We start from the raw sequence: 27,930 nt of genomic DNA, 5'->3' as shown, positions 1-27,930 counted from the left end.
TTGCAACATATTTGAAAAATTAAATGTACCAAACTGATGTAAATTTTCTCTGTGAAAATTTTGATACCATTATAAACATTAATTGATGTGATTATTCTGTAAATAATGCTTTTGTCATTACCATAAAGTCTATTCTGTGATGACATAAATGAACAATCAGTTTTATCAAAAATCTATGGCTATAATTAAGATGACATAATCAAACCTGTTCTGTGTATTGTATTTCATTTTATGCACATAACATATGAGAATGGATATTTAATACAGAACACAATTTTTTTTTAAATTTTCGTCAAAATTATATATGGGTATTAATAAAGACAACCCCGCAGGAATATTCAAGAAAATCACTGGACTAAATATCCATAAAAAAATTGTTGACTCTATTAATGAAGTGATCACTATCCAAGGATATGTGTACCTATTATCAGAGCAGCCAGAAAGAAAAGGTAGAAGATATAAAATAACACAGAGGGATTTCACTACTTACACATTACCTGGTGTACCAGCTCCAAGTATACCTAAGTACCTGTACTGGAGCTTCACCACTTTCTCTTGTACCTCCTCTGAGAATATCTAAATCCATGTACTGGGATTTCTCTACTTTCTGTCATACCTCCTCAGGAAATATCTACATACATGTACTGGAATTTGACCACTTCCTGTTATACCTTCTTGAAGTATATCTACATACACATACTTGGATTTGACCACTTCCTGTTATACCTACTCCGAGTATATCTACGTACACATACTGGGATTTGATCACTTCCTGTTATACCTACTCTGAGTATATCTACATACACATACTGGGATTTGACCACTTCCTGCTGCACCTACTCTGAGTATTTCTAAATACCTGTACTAGGATTTAAATAATTCATTCTTCTATGTGATTTTATCTTAATGATATGTTCAGGTACCAGCATTCATTATCTTGGCTAAAAATTCAGTAAAGTAAATCAAAGTCCAGATCTCTAATGTTTCAGAGATTCATGTACAAATCATTAGCACAGATCACAATGACACTAATAAATATCAAATATAATTTCTGTATATAAAATATAACAATGGTGACAGAAAACTGTCGAGAAATTATCACAGTCTAAAAATCACATGGTCAAACAAAAGGCTATCAATATATTGGTCGATACAAAATCAACATGTTGACACATTCCAACTGAATAAAAATATACTGATGTCTAGTTTTTCTTTTCTACAACATCAAGAAGACAACTTGTATGTGAGGGAAATTGCTGTGGAAGTATAACACATAATATATATGTATGTGAGACTGATATCAAACATAACCTGTAAGTTATGTTGTGTTACTCAGAGCAATGATGCTGACTAGCTTCTCACAGACAGCATTCCTCATGGCTTGTACTGATCCCAGCTAGCTTCTCACAGACAGCATTCCTCATGGCTTGTACTGATTCCAAACAAAAGCATTCCTCATGGCATATATATTGCTAGCTTCTCACAACAGCATTCCTCATGGCTTGTACATGTTTGCACACATTCCTCATGGCATATACTGAATAAAAATATACCTCATGGCTTGATTTTCCTCTAGCTTTGCACAGACAGCATTCCTCATGGCATATACTGATTCCAGCTAGCTTTGCACAGACAGCATTCCTCATGGCTTGTACTGATTCCAGCTAGCTTTGCACAGACAGCATTCCTCATGGCATATACTGATTCCAGCTAGCTTCTCACAGACAGCATTCCTCATGGCTTGTACTGATTCCAGCTAGCTTTGCACAGACAGCATTCCTCATGGCATATACTGATTCCAGCTAGCTTCTCACAGACAGCATTCCTCATGGCTTGATCTGATTCCAGCTAGCTTCTCACAGACAGCATTCCTCATGGCATGTACTGATTCCAGCTAGCTTCTCACAGACAGCATTCCTCATGGCATGTACTGATTCCAGCTAGCTTCTCACAGACAGCATTCCTCTGGGCATGGACTTGGTGGATTTGGTGGACTTAGCTGATCTGATGGACAGATGGCTAGCCCTGCTGGGTAAACGATCAGTGTAAGGAGTTTGACTCCTCTCTGGCAAGGAACTGGACCCCTCGTCCATTTCTGTGTTAGGAGCCTGTTGACTAGAGCTTAGTGGGGCCCAGTTTTCATCAATAAAAGAATGAACAATCTGATTGAACACGTCAGGGGTTTCTATCATCACCATGTGCCCTGCCCGCTCTACTACTTCCAACTTGGATCCATAGATAACCTAAAGCAAAAGATTTTCATTCATGCACTTCACTTAAGATTGAACAGTTATGTGTCAACTGACTTTGAATTGATTACGTTCCTATGGAATCAGAATTATAAATGCTCTTTCTTGTGGATCATCATGCAAGACATTTTTATCAATCAAAGTTTCTTCCCTTACTCTAAGGTCATGAACATGTGTTTCTTACATAACAATACCAAGAAAATGTTCATGAAACATGTATTTGCAATCCTGCTTTGACAGTCACGAAGATAAACATAGAGAGTTTAGCACAAGTTGAAACACGTCAGGTGAAATTTTTTTTTTACAATCTACCTCAATAACATCAATGTTAAACACAAGTAGAACAATACCATCCAACTTAAACCAGAATGTAACCTTAAATACAAGTATATCAGCAAAAACCTGTTATTTAGGTTTGTTGCTGACTGTCAATGACAGGTGAAAAAGAATGAAGTGAAAATGATCTCCTCAGGCTTTGTCTGCATTACAGAAATTATCACATTTTATCATAAATCTTGAAGTAAGAATATCTATTCTTCAACTAGGTGAGCCTACTATGAAATAACATCAAAGTTTCAGGGTGTCAATGACTGCAGAAATACACAAATCACATCCTGATAACAGAGAGGATGTTACAAAAATTGCTCAATCTTGGTCTTTGTCATGGTAGAGAATCATACCTTGTTCATTTCTTCCTCTTCCTGCAAACTGACAAATATGTCATGACGCCCGTAAATCAGAAGAGTGCTGACTGCTATCCAGCTGTGATACATGTCATCGCCATCTGGCCAGAACTGACCATTCATGATGTAACTAAGTACATATGTTGGAATGGCAAATGTGGTTTCCTTTGATACTGGTAGTTCAGATCCCGACTTAAAAGCTCTCCTAAAAAAGAAATTAGTTTTTCTGAAAGCTGTTCAACTATTGTTATATAATATGAGGCAAATGTGATTTTCAAATTGACATAACTATAATACATGATTATGTATCTGCTTTGCCAACCTAGATGGCTGAGGTTTAGATTATCAACCTATGAGGCATCTTATGACTTATAACAGGGATTAATAACCTAAAATATGAACTACTATAAGTAGAGACTCATAAGCCAAAAAGTTATCTGACTAATCTCAACAGAAAACTCATCCAAGATCTTATTGATATAAGGCTCATACAATATTTTTTAAAATCAGTTTAAATTATCATGTTTACAAGGTTCAATAGTAATTAACCTGCAAAGGGTCATAACTCTTTAAATTATGATCAAATCGATCCCATTATCACACTCATCTGAGATCTTACCAATATGTGGCTGCATGACAAGTTTCATCAAAATCTGTTCATATTTACTCAAGTTTAAGTTCACAAGATATGTAGTAATAAAACTGTAATGGGCCATAACTTAGTAAGTCGTGATTGAATCAATCCCACTGTCCAGTAATTTGAGATCTTATTAATATAAGGCTGTGCACCCAGTTTCATCACAATCCGTTCATATTTACCCAAGTTATTGTGTTCACAAGGTACATAGTAATAAAACTTCAAAGGGCATTAACTCTATAAATTGTGATCAAACCAATCCAGATGTTAAACTCATTTGAGATCTTATTGATATAAGGTTGTATACCATATTTTTTAAAGTGATTGCTTTCATAAAGTTCAATAGTAAGCACATTTTCAAGGGCCATAAATCAAAAAAATTACAATCTAATCAGTCTCATTGCCAAACTCGAAAGTGAAGTCTAATTGATATAATGCTGCATATCAAGTTTCACCAAAATCAGTTCATATTTACTAAAGTTATTGTGTTCACAAGAAAAAGTTGACACACAACAACCAAAAAACAACAATCACTATAGATAGGTCACCATATTAATCCTGAAATAAGAGCAGGGGACCAACAAATTACTTTTTTAACTCCAGAAGTAGGTTTAATAAAGGACAATGAATTAGTATTTTCATCTATGTATAATGATGGGCTTATTGAAAAGAAATATAGTAATCGTCTTTTTCTGTGAACTATGAAAATGTATTACCGTTGAAAGCAACAAGAAAGACAAGGTTTAATACAGGACAGCATACACAGTGGTAAGGAGAAGACACCGGGCTGAGGCGCAAGAGGATTTGGCCCTCCTCCACTCACTAGTATCAGTTTGTGGATACGACTGGAACGCTGTCGGGCCAACACTGTCGCAAATGCACATCTGTAATATCAACCATTAGTCTAGAATGATCACATACACACAATGAATAGGTAAATCACCTGTCATTTCTTTTATTTTGGGTAAACTTTCATGAGAAAATATTTCACAACATAAGTTTGCTGAATAATGTTAAAATTATAGATACAATTTTATAGCATGCATACTCGAAAACAAAATAAAACCAGATTTATTTTCAATTTGCAATCTGATTCCAAAATATGGGTGATGCCTTAGATTCAGACATTTTTATTTAAAGACAAGTAGTACCAAGTCTTAGAAATTTGATATCATACAGAAAAATATGTGATGAGATACATGTATGCACTGGATAAGGTCCTATAAGGGTTGTAAACAGAGTGCTAAGTTATAGACAATTTCTACTGCATTGATGTGGAACTAACCTCCCACACAGAATAGTAACAGGTTAATAAAAATAACAAAATATTACCCGTAGGAGTGACCCACAATGACATTCTTTCTTTTGCAATATTTGTCAAAGATTTCGTCAATGTCTGCAAGAATCTCATCAAAATGGTAGGCTTGTTTTCTGTCTGGAGCACAACTCAATCCATGACCAATCATGTCTGGACATACAATCTCGTAACCAATCTCAGCAAAGTACTCTATCTGTGACTTCCAGACATCAGATGATCCACCAACACCATGAATGAAAAACAGCACCATGCCTGTGTCTATACCATTGTTCTGTATCTCTTTTCCACTGAATTTACTTGCTGCTTGTGTGTGTAATGGTGATTTATCAGCGAGACTTTGTTTACTATGTGACATGTCAGACTCTCCGCCTTCATCAATCGTAGGTCCATTTGTCTTACCAATATGTCCTAAATCTATACGTTTAACCTGCTGGTCCATTGATATAGTTACATTTGATGAGGACATGACACTCTGAGTCTCTGCATGAGATGTTCGTGAAAGACCTCTATTAGGAGTCTGTACAGAATATCCACTGGTTATGCTCTTTTCTGTCAATGGTCGTTCATTGTTTGTGCTACCATTAGGAAGACTATTAATTGCATCAGCTGGTACTTCGTTGGGAATGTTTGAATGGGACACCTGATCAATATTAGTGCCTTTGTCAGGAGTGGAATGGGCAGATGTTCTTTTGCTATTAGTCCTTCGTATACTCATATGTGTGGCAATATTTGGGAGCATCCCTGTGCGTTTATACTCCATGAACATCTGCATTTCTTTCTCAAATCTCCCATCTCTCTTTCGTTTATTGAAATGCTGAATCCTCAGGTAACGGCCTTTCCGTATCTCAATAATATCAGGATTTGTGTCAGGTGCTGGTGAAATACGAACATTGTGGCTAGCATTGCAGCAAGTCATACAGTCAGTCCCTGTTACAGCTGACAAGACATTTTACCATCATCCAACACCTATCAAAATATTAAAAAAAAATTATGTACCATGTCACATTTACTGTAATACTAAGTACTAAATACTGCTATTTAAACCCATCCCCAAGCAAAGCCATCCTCACAAGTGGACAACACATACTAAATTAATACGGCCAACTCATATAAAAGTCATACTCACCATATGATGCAAAACTGGCATGGTTTATTATATCATAAACAGTTGAATTTTCAAATTGAAAATGGAATGTTTTTACCTTGATCACAAGAATATTTCCCAAATCTCATAATTTCTACCCAGTCAGACAGAAATATCCATGCTTCCAATGAGAGTAAGATATCTCTTTCTCTCATTTCTACCAGCTGTGTAATACACATCCACCCATGCAATACAGGCATGCACACACGCATAGAAATGTGATATTCCCCTTCCCAGTTTACTTCATCGCATGATATATACACATGTGTACAAATAGTTATTTGCAGTGACTGTCTGTATTTTTATTTAATTTTCCTGGACAAACTTTGCCAAATCTAGGTACAGAGAATACATTTATGTAAACTTGCAGATAAATTACATAATAAAACAAAATCAGATTTTTGTGCAATATGGCATTCTTGGTAGTACACTGTCAATGTCAGATGCTAATAATTTTTCAATATCTTAGAATTGGAAGTGAGAAAACAATAATCTTTCATATTTTGGGTGCAGGAAGTGATTATTCACCCTCTAAGTTACAAAATATGGTAAAACCATTGGAAAATCCTCAAGTTTTAGGACATTTTGTGACCTCTTAGGTGGAATATCCATATCCTACACCCCAGACACATGAAAAAATCTTGTCAGTGTAAGACAGCCAGAATTCACAGTACATAAACACATGCCAAACCGGAAGTTGTTTATTTGAGATGTGAGAGACATGACTGATTGGTGTTGACAGATTAAGATAAGTTTAACATTATTGTGAGACAGTATCTGATCATTTTTGTTTATACAAATCAATCTTAAATGCATATTGTGGCAATTAATTATCATTACATTTATCTATACAAAATGCATATAATGTTGATTACAAATTGTTAAAAATAAAAATATTAGCCATTATTTGCCTGGTTTAGTTTCTATATTTGTCAGCATATATTCAGGTTTGGCACAACCCCTCACATGGGTAATAGTCATGCAATTGAGGGATTCACTATAGTTATTGCTATGAGTAATCAGTTAGTTACTAAAATGCAGTCATTCTGATATAGAAACACACAAATAAAGAGTTTGTTCATGTTTTTTAACATTAGCCAATGTGACAATGCAGGATTATGTGTACAGTACCCATACGAGTAGTTGTGCCAGTCTGATAATTGTGTCGTTATTCTATTATAGCATGTTTGAGATAAGGCGTAGAAAAATTAGCATACCCAACTCTGAGGGCAGGATATAAGACATCTATGGAGGAGATTCCCGACAATCTAACCTTCTGGCAAGATAGTCCTGAATCTCATCGGGTAGAGATTTCTCTATTCAAACCTCAAGCTAGGGAAAGACAGGTCGACGGTATCCTGCATTATGATTGCGGACTAACGTAAGACATATGCATTAAAGACATAAAATAAGACTACATAGAGAATATTTTCATGGTCGTAATAATCCTGATTGTAATTTCTTGTAGTATAAGAGCACTTATCTTGAGCTTAAACTATGTTATGCTTACTTGTTTATATTTTCCATGGAAGTATGCCAAATAACTCTCATCAAAGGAAATAGTGCCGTTTACGCAATGTAGTACTCTACAATATATCACCTAAAGTGATATTTAACTCTTGTAACTACTTCTTCGTTTATAGTTTACCATAATCACTTTACTACACATATAGATACACCTTATAATCTGCATGGTTTAACATCTCATACTTTTAAGGTTATCTTCGATGGTGCGGAATAATATAGACGTCCAGTTCCGCCGGAAGCCGTGTGCTGTGTGCTGCATCTAAAGAAGCGAAGCGATGTCATTTATGATAAGTGGCCTAAGGTATCAATTATTGTTAATGAAGTCGTAATAAGCTTATTTTTGGTTATTCATTAAACAGCATGGAGTTAAAATCAACACAACATAGCTGTCCAACACCGCCAGTCCTCTTATCATTACCAAAATATGATATCACATGTGTTATATATGTCTCTGATATAAGTAGCCGATACGATTATCTCCCTTCCATTAACGACCTCAGCAACAGATATGTAACTTACCGCTTCAAAATTACGATATTTTCAGAATTTCCCACTCTCAATGATCTCTATAACCAGGTATCATCGACCTATACTCCTGATCAAATATTGCATGTAAAGTGACCTTTAACAGTTGTTTTGAAGAACTATAAGAAGACAAATCATAACTGCTCATATCATATAGCAGCTATAAATTGTACATACCTGGTAAAGACAAAGTCACCTTCAAGCTTTGTACTAGAGGGAATTTACACTGAGCTTGAATAGTAGAGTGTCAGACTAGTAAACTACAGATTACAGGTTTGATACACTGCACATTTGTGTCGTGGACCACTCCAAGCACAAACTAGTGGAGACCAGGATACTAGTGGAAACGAGTGGAGGATGAGAGGTTACATTGGAGCAAGAGATCTGGGAATGGTGTGGTTTTCGAAGTGGGGATTAGTGCGGCAGGTTTTAATTATACTTCAGAATCAAATAATCATATAATGTAATTAATTATTCACCTTTAAAAACAATCAATAGTTTAAAATTGATACTTTAGTTATAAAACTAGGACTTACATTAAATTCAAAGTGTCAAGGACTCTCATAGACTTTGTGTATGAAGAAAGTGGTATATAAGTATGGAATGGCATATGATATTTATAGATTGGTCTCGCTAATCTGTATATATATATAGAATCTAGTAAGTAATTTAGAAGGACTAGTCCAATATTGGTACTGGATCCTAACAAACAAAGTTAGTTGGATGCATATTAGTGGAATAGATATATGATCAATGAAGTAATAGCAACAGTATGAACAAGCAAATTGTCAAATTTTCAGGGCAACCTGCCCGTTTATCAAGACACAAATATTATATAAATTACATCACATACATAGAACATAAAACAACTAGTTATGAATCTAAAGTGAGAATGTTGGTGTAAATTTAGGTGTCTTGATAATACCTTTGGCCCATGGATGCCAAAGGCCCTTTATAATTGACAAAACAAACCATCCCAAGTTGTTGTATGTAAGATGGTGATTAAAATGTTATAAATGTTGTGTATATATATATATATCTCGGTATGTTTTGCAATCTAGACACTGAGTGTAAATGTGAATGCAACGAAAATAATTGCATGTCACACTCCCAGGAAAGAAGTCTACTGGTTCATCTTGGCCACATTCTAAATGAGGCATTGTTTGATTAAAAATATGAAAATTTATTTTAAAAATATGTTAAATGTATGTGTGGTTTCAGTAAAAAATAATTCAATAATAAACGCCAGTTAAATGCATAAAATATATATATACAAAAAAAATTGTATAATTTTGAATATGGTCAAATGCTCCCCAGATTCATCAACTGACCCAAAGAAAAGTTGTCCCATAAAATTGAAAATTTCTTCTTCCGGACTAGAGCTAATAAACAGCGCCAATCTGAAATAGGAAGGAAAGCAGATATAGTAACTAAATGAAAAGTGCAATAAATGGAGCAAGTATGGAATCAGATAGGTGGGTGATACATAACTAGTGGCCTCAGTATAGATAGTATAGCATCAGCCACCTATCTGCCCCTCTTTCAAAAAAAATGAAAAGGAAAACAAACTTTTTTTTTAGTACTTTGATTTACTCTTTTCAGGAGCCTCCTGAACTGTACCAGTAGGATACAAATATGTTTTACACATGTCAGCAGTAACCCAACCTCAATAGGACTGACATCTGTCCAGCAACCGTGGTCAATTCCTCATCGCTGTCTGACTCTTCCTCCAGAGAGGCAATGTAATATAAAGAAACGTGGAAAGTTTAGACCAACTTTCTGGAAACGTCTACACCAGAATGGTTTAGAGACTGCACTAGCGTCACCAGCAGGACGCAGAAGACTTTTCAACAGATTGCTGAAAGGAAAACATAACCTGACAGGGCACGACTCTTTCTTAGCTGTCAAACCTAAATATGCAAAAACAAAGAAAGAACTAAGACATGAAGTATCAATACCTAAGCCACTCCGAAGCCGTCATAATGCTTGAAAGATTTCATTCAAAGGATGTGATGATGCATGTAGAGTGCTTGTAAAATGTGCTAATAAAAGAAATGTGTGATTGTACGTTCTAGTGTTGAAAATCACTTTAAAATCTATTTCATTTCTTTTCATTTTAGGAATAACAAATCAGCATTTTTCATAAACTGATTACAATTCTTTTAATATAAATTCATGTTGAGATATTTTTTTACAGTTTTATGGTACAATTCATTTACAGAATTTGCGCGTCAATCCCGCTGATCATCAGCAAACCTTGAGCAATCCTTCACCCAGAAAATCAAGTTTAAGAAGATCAACTTTTACACATACCATTTTTGTTCATTATACAACTGTCGGTGATATCTGTGAGAATTGATTGAAAAATGTCATTATTTTATCAAAACTAGGCACAGAGTGTCAACATATTCAGCTTTCTCTTCAGTGCTAGACACAAAATCTTGTATGATTAAAACTATTTGCCGAGTTGTATAAACTTTAATTTTGTTGTTGTGACATGTCACAGAAATCATCTTGTGAAAAAATCAAGGTAACTTGATTTTCATTGTGAATGTGATGTGAATGTAAAAGGTGCATGATATCAAAGTACCAACACATATTAATAACCTAACCCAATTTGATTTTTTTCAAATAGGGACCCTTGAGGTCATGGAGTTCACAATAACAGTAAAGCACTTTCATCCATGAAGAGTATCAAATCTGGGACTTGTAAAGATTTTATTTTTTTCTTAATTTTAGACGATTTTACCCTTTTTGCCACACATTTCAGGCCTCTTGCATGTGGAAACCATATAATTAACACTTTGGGTTCACCTTTTGCCTTGTATATGCTGCAAAATTTAATTGAAATTTTAAAATTTGTTCATGGATGCAAGACAATATACAAAAGGTGATTGTAATAGGTCACTTCGTATCAGATGGCCTTAACAGCAAGCCCAAGACCAGTTTCAAAGTTTTTACACAGGTTCGTCATGCAATTTGGGAAAAGGTTAAAAGTGATTTCTATGTCCTCTCAGAGTGTACAAACTTAGAAAAATTAGCCTATTAATACACAAGATGACACAAAAGTAAGTAAAAGGACTTCATGCAGTATAAAACTATAAATTACAGTATGATTTATTTGATTGTGGCATTTGTTGCTCAGTCAACAGCAAGTGGACTCCCTGTAGTAGCTGGTAGCCACCTCACTGAACAACACACTGGAGGCCTGTTGCATGCCATCCAGCACAAACTGGGTTAAAGTTTTCTTCCCCAAAATTACATACCATGACAACACTGTTTCTTAGCCTACCGGGAAATAAACTTCCAAAGTTTGGGAGCATTGAACCATGAACCTCTGATCTTCACCAATAATCTGATTCTGTTTGCACTCCTTGTTCATATGAACACAATAGAAACAAAAACCTCAAATCAGATTTTCCATTTTATTTCACCATTTTTTGTTCCTACAGCATAAAAATCTAGAATTCATAATTAGATGATGAAACAGTATATGTTTCTGTGCAGCCATTCATGACCCATTCTTATTAAGAATTTTTTTGAGTATTATGAAAGCATATTTTTCCTCTGTTGAAAAGTTTTATGTCCTGACTGATGTTAAAGATGAAAAACACCCATTCCTTTCTAATTAGCATAAATGTTACATATCAATAAAGCAACATACACTACAAAAAAAATTTTAAAAAAATAGAGATCAAATAAACCTAACAAATCCCTTATATACAAATACGTTTCACTGGGCCATTTCTGCATTATGCAACACATTTTTTCAGTTTGCTTCCATAAAATCATTTATATTATTAGGGATATGTAACAGGAAGAGGTAAACGCCACATTCATCCATCAACATACCTAGTACATACAATTTATATATCACAAGTGCTATTAATCTGGTTAAAGTCAATTAACTAAGCATGCTTTCAATGTTTTCTCCAGTGTTATGTTATCCAGATGATGATACAGAATATCCGTGATCTTATTTTGATCTTTGAAAGCCAAATCAGCACCAACCAAGTGTGACAAGTTATGACACTTTTGTTAATTATTCATCCAATCAGCAATGGTACAATGTTTACATATTTACTTAAAGTGACTTTTGAAATGCTTATTGTTCAGTTGAACAGCATACTAAAATTAAACAGTGAAGAAAGTACCATTTTCTATTCAGTAATGTTGTACATAATATGAAGCTAGGTTTTGGCTAATAATGCAATATAATTTACCAATGGTACATAACAATACAGTGTTTGTGTTTACATTGTAATATTCTTTATGTACAGTAAATGGCTCAACTAAACTGCTCTTCAGCTCTATTGATAAAGCACCAAAGTTTGAGTCTTAGTGGAAATCAAACTTGAACCTTGACTAGGATGTATCTTATGGAAAAGATTTTCATTACAGACTAAACCATACAAATAACAGGTATAATATTGATAAGTATGACCCCGAAACCATGTAAATATAGAAGGTGAAACAGCACCACAATGAAAATGCAAATATGGCCATGATGATAATTGAAATATTTTCTACAACCGTCGTTTTGGTAGAGCCTCAACATCCCAATATAATACCTGGGTATTCAATAACAGCCATTCACAGCAGTTGTAAAATAGTGAGGTCACATCCATTTCACTTATCCCCAAAATGTGTAAGCCTTTCTTTACTTCGGTGTACCATCTGGTAAACGCAATTGAACAGTAACTTCTGCATGCATTATTAAATCTCATAACTCTGTGAGACTAATTGACTGGACCGTAGGGATAATCTTAGCTCTGTTTTCCATATATGTCTATTATAAGTTACTGATAATGCATGATATATATATATATATAAACTCAATAGGGGTTGGCAAACTACTTTGTTATGAATCATCACACTCATTCCATAGAAAAACTGCCTTTCCTGTCAAAAGGCAAAAGAAACTCTTTGTGAAGAATGTAAATCTTTCCACCACTGGAAATATAATAAAATTTCTAACTAGAAGAAAATGTATATAAAAACACACATAATTGAGTGTTCAATTTAAACCAATATTGGATCAACAATGATGGACAAATTTTAGGTACGAGTATTCTTCAATATGAAAGAAATTTCATAGTGCTGCTTCAATTAAAAAAAACTATGAAAATCTTTTCCAAAACAACGATCGACAAGGAATTTTTCTCAATATGTTCTAAAATTATTACATGCTGGTATGAAAAGAGTAAATTTTACCTGATTGAGTCGATTCAGAAAGGTTTACATGATATGCAATCATTGCTCCAATATCGTATATTTCATGGAAAATATAAATTAATAAACACAAACATGTGAAAGAATGACCAATGGCCATCATCTTAATATTCTGGGGCTTTCATGATGACACATTGATTCATTCTTTAATAGAAGACGTCATACAATTCAAATGCACACTTAAAACATTATACTTATATACGGTCATAATTAAGTTAAGAGACTAACAACAGATAGCATTTTTGTACTTTAATATATCTTTATTCGTATTGACAATTAAAAGTGAAATTCAGGTTTTGTTTTAGATTTATATTGCTAATGAATGAAACAACCAGATACTTCAAAAATTTGGATAAATTCACAATAATATTATCATCAAGATACTGCCTCTCGCAGGAGTCAAGGCCATTTACAGCACAGTCTGTGGTAGGTTCAGTCAGCATATAATGAAAATATACACATATTAATGTCAAATTCCCTAACAAATGATCCCATAAACCTGCAAGTATTGAAAGACTATAAGATTTGCCACATCAACCCCGTTTATCCATCCCTTCTATTTTATTGACAAACAACTTTCGACCAAACCTTCAAAAACAAGCAAAACCAGACACACCTGTCAGATATACACGTTACAAGTTATACATTAACAGAGAACTATATGGTCCCCATCATACATCACTGTTTTATCACTTTCACAACAGACTAGTAATATACAGTTATTACAAGGTTTGATAAGGTTTTGGATGACGACTCTGGGAGAGGAATGATATAGGGGAAATGAAAGACGACAGACTTCCACTTATTTGTCATTAAAAGATGATTACCTTACACGAAATTCTGGTTTTGATCTACACATGTTAGTTAATATTTACAAACCTTGAAATATTCCATATCTCTCAATATAAAAATATTCTGACATCATTTTCAACTGGTACATGCAACATAAAAGAGAACCAATCCAGTAAATGTATCTACAGCTATTATTTAAGTATTGAAATAAAAAAAGGTCTTCCTCAGATTCTCATATCATGGTACTTAAATCTGTTGAATGACATTCACCCTGACAAATAAAAGTGTGACTACAAATACATCATAAAAGGTTGAATCATATTCAAACCCAATACATAAAACTTAATGGTATGGCTTCTCAAGCATTTATATAAAATAAACACTATTTAATACATCAGTAGCTGATAAGAACATTGCTAGACACCCTTCACATCTTTCACACATTCCTACAAGTTTCTTCCAAATTGAAAAGCGCCTATGTTTGTTCAAAAAATGAAATCCATGTTTTAATTGTGACAGTATGAAATGGGATTTAGCTATTTCAAAATAGTTATTTACATCAAATAGACTCCTGGCATCTTTGTATCACTGTATGTCTCTATATATTGAAGGAGTGATGAACATTGTTACTGCACTGACATCATCCATGGCCTCTATTAAAGAATGGCACATTCTCTGTTATTCATCCATTGATTTGGTCCCTGCTAATTAGTTCACATCCATTTATAACTATTCTCTAGAAGATTCATCTTCTTCTGTCAGCAGGACACTGTCACTGGCATTATACCGAGTTCCCTGAAACTGCTTCAGGTGAATCTGTAACAGGTTTTGATATAGGACCAAGTGATCAACAGAAGACAGCAATAAGTGATTAAAGTGACAAGAAACAAAGGGTAACTAGAAATTATTTGGATCAGCATATGCAGAGTTACGGTAAGGATTTTTTAAATCACTTAATTGTGAGAAATGACAGAAAAAAAAACCCTGGAACAACAATAATATCAAATACTCTTACTTGTATAAAAATGTTAACTTCATCACATCGACTTAGGTAGGGGAAATTTCCTCCAGACTTAAGATGGGCTTTTTTGGCATCTGGGTAACATTTGTACATTTCCTCTCGTGCAGAAAAGGACAAGGCACAGTCATCAAATACCTAGATGGAAATTTCATATAACTTCAAATTTTATAAAACTTCAATTTCATCACATTCTATTTACAACAGATTCACACTTAAACCTCTCACCCTTTATTCCATTTATAACTAGACAAATGGAACAATTCCTTGGTACATCTGATTCTGGGTCAATAATTTGACATAATCTTATTCTGTGATCAATGTCTATATACATAGTTACACCAGTGATTCTGGGGTCAAGGTCCCTATGACCTAACACAACATGACAACATTATTTGATGGTTCTCATTATAACATAATTTCTGTTTCTCTCTCGGTTCATGCTTCTTTTAAGACATCTGTAGACCATAACAAAATTTAAAACAACTCAAAACAGTAAACAAATGCATTGCTGTATATCATAACAAATGTATTTTCAAATTACAAATATATTATCTGATTTTTAAAAATTGACCAGTGAAACTAACAACTTTACTACCAAAACTATACTTACATCCAAGATGGTGATGGGCACCTGTGACACCTTCTGCGGTTCTACATAGCAATTCATACAGTTTAATGTCAGACGAGAAGCTAGCTGCTGCTGAGACAGGTTATCCAGCTATGGATACAAATAGACAACAATACATTTTGAGAGGTTTTGATGGCTTCTGTGAAATCATTAATTATCACAGTGCATTTATTTTCATCGATTTTGTGGGTACTCTTAATCCTAGAATTCTTATGTCCATTAACCAATGGTAGTTAATGGACATTTATTGAGCTATATTTATCATCAAAATCAATTGTCCATGATAGTGATAAAACTGATGTTTTATGTATCAAGAAAATTAATATCTTTGTATGCATTTCATATCAGACATTTTGTTGTATGTCTCTGTATTGTTATAGTTCCTTAATGTAAAAGAAATAATTTCAAAAAATCATCGGTGGTATCAAGTATATTATCTTTGTTAACAGATCATACTGGAAAAAATATGTAAAGTAACCAAGCTGAATTACATGGTTAGCATGGAACTGACTACAACTGATATGTCAGTGTCTTATAAAACAATATCTTTCTTCATCTTATAACAAGTGGGAAAATTGCAAACCTCCCAATTACATACATGGCACATGTTACCTGAAGGTAAGACCTAATTTTGCCAAAATTTTCTCATGACAAGCCCAAGTATGTATACTTCAACCAGTTTCAAAGCCAAGAAAAACAACAGTAATATATTTATTTTGATTCCTTGCACTCGTATCATGTGTAGTTATTACCTTCTCAACTAGGAAGTCAACAGAATCACATATACTAGGATCAGATGGACCCTTCTCAAAGTTTCCCATCACCATTTTCTTCAGAATTAATGCAGGCATCATCCAGAATCTATTTAAAAGAAATGTATATTTACATCTATTTCATATAGAAATTTTTTAATCATGAAGTCAAATAGTGATAATCACTAAAGTTTGATATTAATATGGATATCTAAACTCTGTCATGTTTCTGTTTAGGTCGTTTTTGCATTTTACATTTCATAAACAGCTTTATGTATCACTGGCATCAATATTAAGTCTAAGCGTTAATTTCTATATCAATGTCAAAAATTACATTTCAGAACATTTTCTTCAGACTGGTAATTCTTATAAGTTCTTATAACAGCAACCAGATTTGAGTGTGACATTGTGTTGATTACATCAGAGACGTATATATCACATATGTGCAATATATGTCTCTGATTACATGAAGGTGGTTGGTCAAGAAGGCAATCTAAATAAACTGTAGTGGGCCAGTATTTAACAGGAAGTGGAGGGGCCAGAAAATCTCACACACTTATGATCAGGTGTTAAACAGAAGCATAGCCGAATCGTCTACAGTATATTGTTATCATCTTGTGTAATTTTTTTCCCCTATAATCTGTTTACCACCTCATCACATTATTTTTAAGCTTAGTGAACACAGAATTACATTACAGCCAAAAATGTTTGTTGATTCCTAACCATCTGGTACAATCCGTACATCCGTATATATCTAAACAAACTTCACCATTCCCATTAATATTGGTATACACAACACCAGAGTCTCTATTAATTATAATCATATACATACACACTTACGTGGGAGCTGAATTGGTCTGTTGAAATATTGATGTATCATAAAAAGAATTACATAGAATCAGTGAAGCAACTCTAGGAGACAGATGCGTGAACTCTGTAAACTTTTGAGCCAGGAATCCACCAAGTGAGGATCCAAATAAATGAACCTGTCAAAATCAATCATTTTTCATTGTTATTTAATATTAGTGATGATAGATGTTCAATGTTGCAGCATTTTAAAACCTGTCACATAGTGTTATCAACGCTATATTTGAGAGGGGTTTCCCACATTAACTGAGTGGTCAAGCTGGACATTGGAAATCTAATGTGAACATTGGAATAGCATAGAAATGTAACTGGAAGTGTATAAAATATACCTGATCAATAAAACAAAACACTTCTACTTTGATGTCACTTTCAGTCTTATACAGAAACAAAATACAATACAGTACTTATATCCAATGATCACCACAGATGGAATAAGATGTTTACTTATTGTTGTAATAATTATCAGTATGCAGTCAAACTTCGATTTTTTCTAAGTTCAATACATCGAGACTTGGAATCATGCGTGGTGAGTTATATCAATGTTTTCATGTTCATGGCTATATATAGCAAATATCAAAACACAAGTTTAAATGAAAAGATGCATTCTATCTGAAAACAAAACATTTTTATTCATGGAAAAAAAAAGAAATTATCTTTAAATAGAAATCAATGAGAAATTGATCCTTCATGCCACACAGAATAATCATTTTACAGGTTGATTTAAAGTGAAATGATGCAAATTATTAAAGTAGTCTTCATACGTTACAGTAATTATTTTAAGACTGATATATAAACATTATAGGCACTTCTTAATTCAAAAGAGAGCAAATAATTTTCATAACGTATTCTGCCAAAAATGAAAAGTACTATCATCACACATCTTCAATTGAATTACAAGAGTGTTTGTCGATGTTCTGATGATGTCAAGCCTGAATCAATCGTAGAACGTATGATTGACAGATAAACCACTGTTTCTTATGCTTTTATGATAAACAACTGAAAAATGACACTTTGGGAATGAGTGCAATCATCATACAAGTGATAGGATTTCCTCTGGTTGTTTTCAGAATTCTATAAATTAGACCTAACTAAACGCCATTACAACAATGGCAGCGGTGAAAATCACACAATGTCCTATTACCTTTGATTACATATCATGACGTTAGAACGCTGTTAAATTTAATCTGTGTCAAGTCTTTAATTAACCTTGTAACACAAAGCTAATGAAAGCAGGCTATTGTAATCCCATTGTCAGGTAGCACTCTTTGTTAAAATGTGTGAAATTCTGCCACTGGGTGAAAATACCTGTACAGTGCAGGTAAATGTTTTGTTCGAATCATGAGTTGTCAGTGACTGTGTTATCATAGGTAAAGGTCTGTGAAAAAACTTCCAATATATGGAAAAGTTTGATTTATAAGGCGGTAAGTATGTATAGGAATAAAATCTGGGACTGGACAAAAACTTGGTTACATTGAGAAATTCTAATCGTCAAACTTTGATTCCTAGAAGTTTGACTGTAATTGTTTAAGCTAATCCTATGCAAGTTGCACAGCTAAGACAAGAATGTTTACCCTATCAAGCTGAAGGTGATCCAATAATTTTCTAAATCCATCACAGAATTCCTTCATGGTCCAATACACTGGATATTCAACCTACAAATCAACAAAAAAATAATTACCTGTCACTACTTTTCTGTCATCTGTTACTTCATATCAGTTACCTGTCACTACTTTTCAGTCATCTGTTACTACATAAAAGTTACCTGTAGCTACAAATCAATTACCTGTAGTTACATATCAATTACTTTGACAGATCTTCTAATCAAACCTTAAGCTGTTACAAACATGAAAGCAAAATTATTTCTTAAAATATGATGTATATAATAATCAAATTTATTGATTACATAAGTCAATAAAACCAAAAGTCAATATTTTGGTAATATATGTGACAGAGAAAACTAAAATAACAATAGCTCCCACCACACAAAAATAACTAACTCCTTCTAAAAGTAGGCAAATTAACATAGTAAACAGTGATAAAATTGTTTCCCATACATACATTGCATTTATTTCACACCTGACAACTTAATCCTAAATATGTACTTCAGAAATCTGAGTTTACATTCAAGCCATCCTCATAGCATTGAAACATTGAAATGAAGAAGAACCCAAGTTCTTTTCAAGGAATTTCATTAAAACTATTAATATGTACTCCATTAAATCTGACAAGAACTCCATTGTAAATCCTGAATCTAGGATATAGGCATTTCAGTTATCATTCTGACTTGGTTTGTGTACTTACAGCTATCACTCTATAACCATGTGCTGACAAAGCTAGCAATTGACGAAAATACACATCGGCAGTGCCGCTGGCAGGGGGGAAACAAATCATTGGACATCTTACACTCTTTGGTCCAGCATCATATAAAGCCCATTCTTTAGTTTGATCATCATCTACAATGAACTGAAACATACAAAAAAATATATCTATAGAGCAAACACTTCATGCCAACATCATCCAGCAAGTCAAATTGATAGCAAACAAGCCGGACATCTTTTTCTACCATGATTATATTCAATAATCTGCTGAAAGACCAAGAGGCCAGAATAAGTATGTACTTAAAATTTTATCTAACATGGTGTTAAGACTCCTCATCATGCCACAAAAAAAAAACAATCATTATAAAGACAAAATATTCATTTTTAACTTAAGATTGAAGTGCCAAGGCACTTATAGACATGGTGTATGATTGGCTGAAATAAAGGCATGAAGTGGTATATTATTAGTATGGAAAGGCAGAGAAAACTGAAAAACCACATGTCAACATGCCCTTTTCATCATATACACTTGGATATCTTTCTTATTCATTCATTCATTCATTCATTCAGTTATCCAAAGACAAGAAATATGATGGTGGAATAACATTCATCAGAGACAGGTCACACAGATGATGTTTATGGTGGTTCAAGTTTTACCCTGATGAGAAAAGTATAATTGAAGAGATAAAAACTGATCAGGCCACCTCAAGTCTGACTCTGAAACATAATCTGCATGTTTGGACAATGTGAACACTCGCAGTGTAGTCATTAGGCTATAAACAATGAACATAATACAAGTACAATTAGGCTTACTGTAGTAGACTCTAACATATCAGCTGAATATTATTTTTAAAGCCTATGGGAATAGGTGGAGATTTCAACATCGATGATCAGTTATCATAATTAGTGAATGAGAACATAACAATTTTTTATTCCTTACTTGATTAGAAACGTCATAAACTGCTTTTGTGATCAACAGCATTCCACCAATTTCAAGTTTATTTGTGCATTGTATATCTTTAAATACATAGTGTATATGTTAAAATGATAAGTCCTTTTCATACTAAGTCTGCAAAAGTTGAGAATACAGGTCACCTTACTAGCCTTAGTGTGCTGCAATTTCTATTTAGTAAAGCTGTATAGTGTCTGTGAGGTTTAAGTTTTTCATTATTCCTCCCTATTACACATGTGTATATAAGCACCAAAACCTGACAATATGAACATTTTTCTTTATAAATAAAAATCCCAATGTGGCTGTTTCTTGTCCATAATTATGAACAATGAATGCTGCCATTTCACCGTAAAAAGCTAGCTCTAGACTAGTCAAGTATCAGTTTGTTCAAATATTTTAATAAAAATTTTTCATTGAACATCCTTTCTTAATTGTTATCATACATTTTTCAAAACTTTTTCATTAATCCATTCGTGTAAGAGACTGGCTCTCTAAGACTGAGAGAACCAACGTGTCACTGGAAATGACACATTTCCAGTTATAAAACACTGTTGGAAATTGGTTGCCTTCTCAATTGTTTCTGTTTTTCCAGAGAAGAACGAAAATGCTTCAAAAGTTAAATCAAGACATAGAATAACATTGCCACACAATTAAGTGTGTATGAAACTTCATAAGGATGGACAACAGGAGACAACTCAAACAATTGAAGATAGGTCTACCATTTTCTTTCAAGCCAACAAAATTCATAATAATATGCGCATAAAATAGTTCGGGAATTCTTACAGTGAAAACAAATTATTCTATGAGATATTTAAATTTTCTTTCTAATTTGTTGATCTTATATATATACAATGTATATGCATTTTGCAAAAGAACAGCACCAATTACTTCAAGTAATATTTTCAAAACAGGCGCTCACAGTGTAAATGGTAATGCTTTACCTTTTTCATAGGAACTGTACCCCTGAAGCTGTTGTATTCAGCAGAATTGGCTATGTCACTCATCTTTGTCAAAAATTTCTGTCCAGCATCACAAACTGTAAAAATAAATTAAAATTTCTGCATTTCTATTCAAGTGAGAAGTAAAGACTTTGTGTATAGGTGTGTTGTGATCAATAACAGTAACACTACAAGAAAATGAATAGATAGTCCCTTGTATCCATGAATTCAGTGACAATAATTGTTCACCTTGTCATCATCTGTCAGTTTATTTCCTTAATCTATGTTAGATCACTTGAAAATTCTACTCACTTACATGTATACCTTACTGAATAATAAATCTAACTTCCATTAAAAAAGTTTCAATTGTAGAAGAAATTAGGCTGGAAAAGAAAAGGATTGATAATATGGCAATTCAGAAGAACTCCTTGGACCATAAATATGGCCAATACAGAAATACCTGCATCCAAGCTCCATAGCAGCATGGTACTTTCACCATGTTTCATGCATTATCCGAAGTTTCCACAGGCCGTGACTATGGATGTTTGGCAGAAATTTTGACAGACTGGTGTGACACCCAAGCATCAGTGCATTTAGAACACTTGTTATGTTAGTGTTTAATTATGAATAAGGCACTAATTATAACTAAATACAGTGAAATCAGTATATGGTGGGGCTATTGACTACATACCATCTTTCAATCAAAATAAGATACAGTTCAATTAAGTATTAAACTGTACCATGCATAAGGTCCGTACTTCCTGGACTCTTCAGTGTTGTTGAAACAAATGAGGCGACTGAGAAAACCCGTTTAAAATCTCATTTGGTACAAAACCAAAAACACGTGTACATGTTTCTTGCCACAGTGGGACATAAAAAGACAATATACGTGTGTTTGCTGCCTATTCTATGTGCTTGCTTCAGGTGTCAAAGTAAACAAACTTTTCTCTTCCACTGGCCAGCGAACGCCTGTGCTTGGAACCGTCTTATATCAGTCACTGTCAGCTGTCAATCTCAAAGATGCTAATTTGACACAAAAGTCTGCTGCTTTCTCCAAAAGTCATGGAATGATTTAGCATAGAACATACTCAAAAGATACGGATATACGTGCAATTAAACTGATCTTTGTTGAATATGTTCGTGACATCGTCATTTCCTACCAGAATTTGTCTTTCTCTTTCCTATGTTTTCATCCTACTTCATCCCGGAAGTGGTAGGTCACTTGATCATAATCTCGTGGATCGCGTGATTTGGAATGTGGCTTTGAAGCACGTGATGCGTTGCTAAGTAAACTATTGCTAATGTCTGAAAACCGGGAAGTGTGAATCTGAAAATGGCAACAATTTCAAACGATAAGAGAACCGTCATCATAGCTGCAAGGGAGAGAGGTAAAACGTTTTACAATCGCATTTTTATTTTCATGTAGTGCCTTAAAAATAACACGAGTTTCCTCTGGAAACAAATTCTTTGTTGGCCTTTTTAGACCTGTCATCAAACAAAGTTTAAACAGCTGAAGGGCTATGGGAAACATTTAAATAATTCCTACATAAGAATGTAAAGGAACACACATGATTTAAAAAAGTTAATAGATAAAAGAAAGAGACTCTATAAACATGTGAAAAAAAACCTGGTAATCCATTCATAAAAGAAAAATTCAAATACTTGAAGCATCATATACAAAAACAACTGAGGCAATCCTATTGGAAATACATACAAGGTATTGTCACCCCCACTACAGACTCAGTTGATTACAAACCAATGAGAAAATTATGGACATATATTAAACATAAAAAATCCTACAATGGCATAGGGGCACTGAAGTATGAACTCCACGCCGAGCATCCAAAATTTCCCCCATTCCTACATCATCTTCTAAAGGTCATTAGATACAGGTTGTTCCATCTGATTGGAGAACAGCTAGCATTGCTCAAGTGTACAAAAAAGGCCTGAAAACGAATCCAGAGAACTATCGTTGCATTTCACTCACTTGTATTTGGTGTAAATGACTAGAACACATTTTAGTCAGTAACGTCATGAACCATGCTGATAACAATATTCTATATCCCTAACAGCATGGATTCAGACAATCCAGGTCTTGTGAAAACCAGATAATCAATTCCTAGATGACATCTCTTGTAAGCTGGAAGATGGCATACAAACAAGTGTATTTATCATGGACTTCAGTAAGGCCTTCGACAAAGTGAGCCATTCACTACTCATCCATAAACTTAAGGGCTATGCAATAACTGGGAAAACTATTGCCTGGATATCTAACTTCCTAAGTTGTAGAACCCAGAGTGTCATAGTAGAAGGGGAAATATCCAATCTTACCCCAGTAAGATCATGGATCCTCCAAGACTAGGTCCTTGAGCCAAATATTTTTTTATACTACATTAATGACATTGCTGAGGATATAAATTCCACCATCAGACTATTTGCAGATTATCCTATCACATACATGGCCATAACATCGCTTCAAGATGCCATAGATTTGGATAGATTAGCACTTTGGGAGGAAAAATGGAAAATGGCTTTCCACCCTAAAAAATTGTGGACATATTTTAGTTTCATAAAAAAAAATACTATTAGATTCAAATGAAGAATCATAAAAATTACTTAGTTTTCTAATGCCAGTGATGCAAAAAAGAATTGTGTATTTCGGGCTCAGAGAGTGCTGTAGCAGTCAATATAGAATTTTATTTGTAAATAGTTTGAACATGTGTTTTGTTTTAAAAACCCCTCAAAAGTTATCAGAAATAATTTGTCTAAAAAGGTAGCACAGCTTTCTTCTAGATAAACTGTTTACTTTGATAAAAAACCAGTCATGTACTTTTTGAGGAAAATGGTATCTATACTAAGTAGAGCAAGGCAAGAACCTAAATTTCTTCAGTATAGCTTCACAAAGAGATACAGCATCATATCTATTCTACATCCTCAGATTATTGTATGTATGTATGGCATATTGCAATACCACTTACATTTCTCCCACCAACCCCATTACTTAGATTACTTAGATTAAATAAGACTTTAAGATTTAAGATTTTAAGGTAGGACAGATTGCTGAAAGTAGTTAGTCTTTCCTACAAAAGTAGCTGAGATCAGCAAAGCCATGCAGGAACAAGTTTTGTTGCTCGCTATTTTATATCTTCTATTATTCATTCAATAAATTTTACATTCAAAGAACTCCTGATTGTCAGATGTAGTCTAAATGTGCATGAACTGAAGTACTTCAATTATATCTACCTTTTCTTTCTGTGATATACCTAAACATTCTAACTACTGCAGTAGGCCTTATTCATTTATCTTGGATATGAAATAAAGTTTTTACGTTGATATTTCACCCATATGTTGTTATACAGTTTCATCCATTTAATGTTTGTCACAACCAGGTCTTTTTCACAGCTTCCATGTCTCTCTATGTTCTGTTTATTAATTATTATTATTTACACTGTGTACATGTACATAAAAGTAGATTACCTTTGTTTCCAATTTTGTATATATGTAAACAATTAAAACTGTGTTTTAATCTAAAATGGTATTCAGTTGAATTCAGACACAACATTACATTTATATTTCTAACCAACAGGTCCTGGTCCAGGAAGATATGCTCTCCCATCGTCTATAGGGTTCATGTCCCATGACTGCACCAAGCAGATGAAACCTGCTTACTCCTTTGGGCGCAGACTGTATGATGATTGTAAGTTATTTTCTCTGTTTAGAGTCTGCTGTTTGATATTTGGTTGAATGGTCAGATAGCAATATTTCTATGATGAAGAAATATGTGAAAAAAAAACATTGTTATTCAAACTTATTTTACAGTTAACTATCAAAATTGTTTGTTCATATTAATATCAACATTATAATGAACACTAGCTGTATCTATAATCAAGTCCTGTCTGTCATATCAGGTGCAAAGTGAGTAATGAAAGTACTAAAATATCTTAAGTAGAAACTTATTGTTAGACAAAGATTTGCCCTTGAAACCCACGCATTTCTAGTAAAACTTTAAAAATATCATTAAATTAGTAAATCACAAAATTAAAATAAACATGTCATTTAAAAATCTTCTTTCAACTGTGACTGACAATGGCATGAATCTGTTCACATCTTTTCTGATAAATTTTGACAGGACTGTAGTTTTACATGAAATTTAATCCCAGTGAATCTGTACGTGTTATTGTGGTTTCACTTTCATTTGTGAATGACTATGAAAACTTCAATCTTAACAGTGTACAGAAGTGATAGCAGCCCAGGACCTGCCTACTTCATTGATCCAAGGATTACACGGCACGGAACTGATGGTACACCTGCCTACTCCATGTTGGGACGTCAACATGATCCAAGTAAGTCTTCCAGGCTTTGTCAGCACTGCATGTCTACCTACATCTTATATCTAAGAATTCTACATTCCTCATTAGATCTGTAGCTGTAGTGATGTTCGTAGATACCAAACACACCAACATAGCAGGTATCATGACATTTGGACTATTTACCCTTCATCCCAAGGACACAGTGACTTAACCCTATAGTGCTTTTTGTAAAAGAATCTCAAAACAGATTGTTATAATAAGACCAAGAATTATGAGTGGAGTCCAAGAGTTAAGACTTTCGGGCCAGGAGTTGTGACTTGAAACTGTGTTACGACTCGGGATTCTGACAGGAGGTCAAGAAATAAAAAAAATCAGACAAGATCATGAAATATGACTTAAGGCCAAGCGTGATAACTCAAGATTATGACTAGAGGCCAAGAATTATAAATTGAGGCCATTTTTTTCTCACCTGCATTGAATTTCTTGTTAGATATTGTGTACATTCAAATGAGTTTGTAGGGTATGTAAGCGATCTGATTTCAGAATACAATAGTCTTACAACCAGAAGGAAAAAAATGTTCATTAGTTTATGTAACAACATACTATCTCATAAAAGTTTATTTGTCTACACTTTGTTACCTGGTGTCTCTAACCAATTCAACCTGTTTTCACTTTAATCTTATTGCAATCTCATCAAAACACATTCCATCTTATGTAGATTATGATACAACTGAAAATTCTTGTCAATTTCATTCCTGTTTCATACACCATATGCTTCAAACTTGCTGTTTCTCTGATGAAGGTGACATTGTAGTGACACAAAAATTCAATTTTTCATTGCGATAAGAACTACAATTTAATAAATATATGCTGTACTTACCAACCTGGAGAAAACATTTCACAACAATATAATCTTTAGATGTATTGTATTACAAACTAACATATCATTGGATACTGAATTACAGACACCTTCAAGACTCCATCCCCAGGAGCCTACTCCCCAGAAAAGGTACACCCACAGGGTGAGAGACACGCAGCCAGATATTCCATCTCTGCCAGAACTCCGTATCGACAGAGAGACCAGAACCCCTCTCCCAATAAATACTGCCTACCTCCAGTCCTTGGTAATAAACAGCCAAATAAGCCAGCACCTCCTGCGTACTTCATGTCCAGCCGACAAGACATAGGTAGTTATCTAGAGGATTTGGCCAAGGCCCCAGGGCCAGGCCAGTACAATGGAACCCATCCAGATAGCTACATGGTCAAGGCTCCGCTGTATTCAATGAGGAGCAGAAGTTACATGCCAGGAGACAACACTAAGAAACCAGGTCCTGGACAACACAGCCCTGAGAGAGTCAGCATCAACAAGCAGGCTCCCCCACAGCACTCTCTCGGTATCCGCCATTCAGAGTTCATTTGTCCTCTGATCACTGAATGCTGAATCTAACGAACATGCTTTTGTTTATATTGAAGTGCAATATTTTTACATACTTTTGTATCAGAAATAATTTTACAGATAACTTAAATGTCAATTTGAATTTTTAAAAAACATTTACCAGGTGTTTTTGGATTTTGTACCTATACTTTCTAACCTGTGAACAAAAATGAACACTGATTTTCTGTGATCTATAAAACCACTGTTTACATTGATCGTATGGTGGTCTAAGTTTATCATCTTAATATATATCCAAATAAATATTGAAACACTTTGGTATTTGTTTTCCTTCTTTCTCTGTTCTAGTACATGTATGTAGTTATGAATGATTCACGATTGATCACGAAATCTAAACTGTACACTTTGCAGCTGAAAATGTGACCTGTGTTGACCGATCCCCAGATAAAAATTGTACTATTATCACTTAGTTATATAAATAAGCAATAGATGAGGATGGTGCAGATCCAACACAATTAGACTCTGGTATGAAATACAAATCAGTTTCCCCTACCACTGAATCAGGTTACAACAAAAGGTGTTCAGTTTCCCAATGATGAGTCGCAGCTTTTTTTAAAAAGACATTAATACAACTTGAACCTTTT

At 34.1% G+C, this 27,930-nt stretch overlaps 3 protein-coding genes across 4 annotated transcripts; 2 read left to right on the top strand and 1 right to left on the bottom strand.

Annotated features, from left to right (window-relative positions):
* Nucleotides 1–1,940: 1,940 nt before the first annotated feature.
* Nucleotides 1,941–21,669, bottom strand: LOC132550635 (uncharacterized). The gene is made up of 12 exons (XM_060214725.1): nt 21,587–21,669; nt 19,686–19,838; nt 18,947–19,027; nt 17,349–17,494; nt 16,509–16,617; nt 15,739–15,846; nt 15,123–15,263; nt 14,838–14,923; nt 4,902–5,783; nt 4,286–4,453; nt 2,930–3,137; nt 1,941–2,243 (listed from the first exon to the last, which is right to left on the bottom strand). Exons 1-12 carry the CDS (start codon nt 21,647–21,649, stop codon nt 1,941–1,943), a joined length of 2,448 nt encoding a protein of 815 aa, XP_060070708.1. The 5' UTR covers nt 21,650–21,669.
* Nucleotides 7,797–10,153, top strand: LOC132550606 (uncharacterized). 2 transcript variants are annotated; one of them, XM_060214697.1, is made up of 2 exons: nt 7,797–7,859; nt 9,686–10,153. In XM_060214697.1, exons 1-2 carry the CDS (start codon nt 7,834–7,836, stop codon nt 10,071–10,073), a joined length of 414 nt encoding a protein of 137 aa, XP_060070680.1. In that variant the 5' UTR covers nt 7,797–7,833; the 3' UTR covers nt 10,074–10,153. The 2 variants fall into 2 exon arrangements, with proteins under 2 accessions (XP_060070680.1, XP_060070681.1); XM_060214698.1 differs by lacking the exon at nt 7,797–7,859 and adding an exon at nt 8,054–8,134.
* Nucleotides 21,670–22,916: 1,247 nt separating the features above from the next.
* On the top strand, nt 22,917–27,334 carry LOC132550632 (outer dense fiber protein 3-like). Its single transcript, XM_060214724.1, has 4 exons — nt 22,917–22,971; nt 25,170–25,280; nt 25,813–25,926; nt 26,859–27,334. The coding sequence occupies exons 1-4, from the start codon at nt 22,917–22,919 to the stop codon at nt 27,332–27,334; spliced, it is 756 nt and encodes a 251-aa protein (XP_060070707.1).
* Nucleotides 27,335–27,930: the final 596 nt, after the last annotated feature.

The sequence above is a fragment of the Ylistrum balloti genome, unplaced genomic scaffold (assembly GCF_031769215.1).
Source record: "Ylistrum balloti isolate Yb309-2 unplaced genomic scaffold, AGI_CSIRO_Ybal_v1 Utg370136, whole genome shotgun sequence".
Classification (NCBI taxonomy): Eukaryota; Metazoa; Mollusca; class Bivalvia; order Pectinida; family Pectinidae; genus Ylistrum; species Ylistrum balloti.
The sequence above is the reverse complement of the archived record's forward strand: the minus strand, read 5'-3'. Positions and strand labels throughout refer to the sequence as shown.

Excerpts from the sequence above, each read along its gene's own strand:
- LOC132550606 (XM_060214697.1), top strand. The coding sequence starts at position 7,834 with ATGTCATTTATGATAAGTGGCCTAAG. Across the intron at positions 7,860-9,685 it reads TTTATGATAAGTGGCCTAAG|GAGCCTCCTGAACTGTACCA; the intron begins GTATCAATTATT and ends TACTCTTTTCAG.
- LOC132550635 (XM_060214725.1), bottom strand. The coding sequence starts at position 21,649 with ATGAGTGACATAGCCAATTCTGCTGAATACAACAGCTTCAGGGGTACA. Across the intron at positions 19,839-21,586 it reads GTACAGTTCCTATGAAAAAG|TTCATTGTAGATGATGATCA; the intron begins GTAAAGCATTAC and ends TGTATGTTTCAG. Across the intron at positions 3,138-4,285 it reads CTTTCTTGTTGCTTTCAACG|GAGAGCTTTTAAGTCGGGAT; the intron begins GTAATACATTTT and ends TTTCTTTTTTAG.
- LOC132550632 (XM_060214724.1), top strand. The coding sequence starts at position 22,917 with ATGGCAACAATTTCAAACGATAAGAGAACCGTCATCATAGCTGCAAGG. Across the intron at positions 22,972-25,169 it reads CATAGCTGCAAGGGAGAGAG|GTCCTGGTCCAGGAAGATAT; the intron begins GTAAAACGTTTT and ends TCTAACCAACAG. Across the intron at positions 25,281-25,812 it reads GCGCAGACTGTATGATGATT|TGTACAGAAGTGATAGCAGC; the intron begins GTAAGTTATTTT and ends CAATCTTAACAG.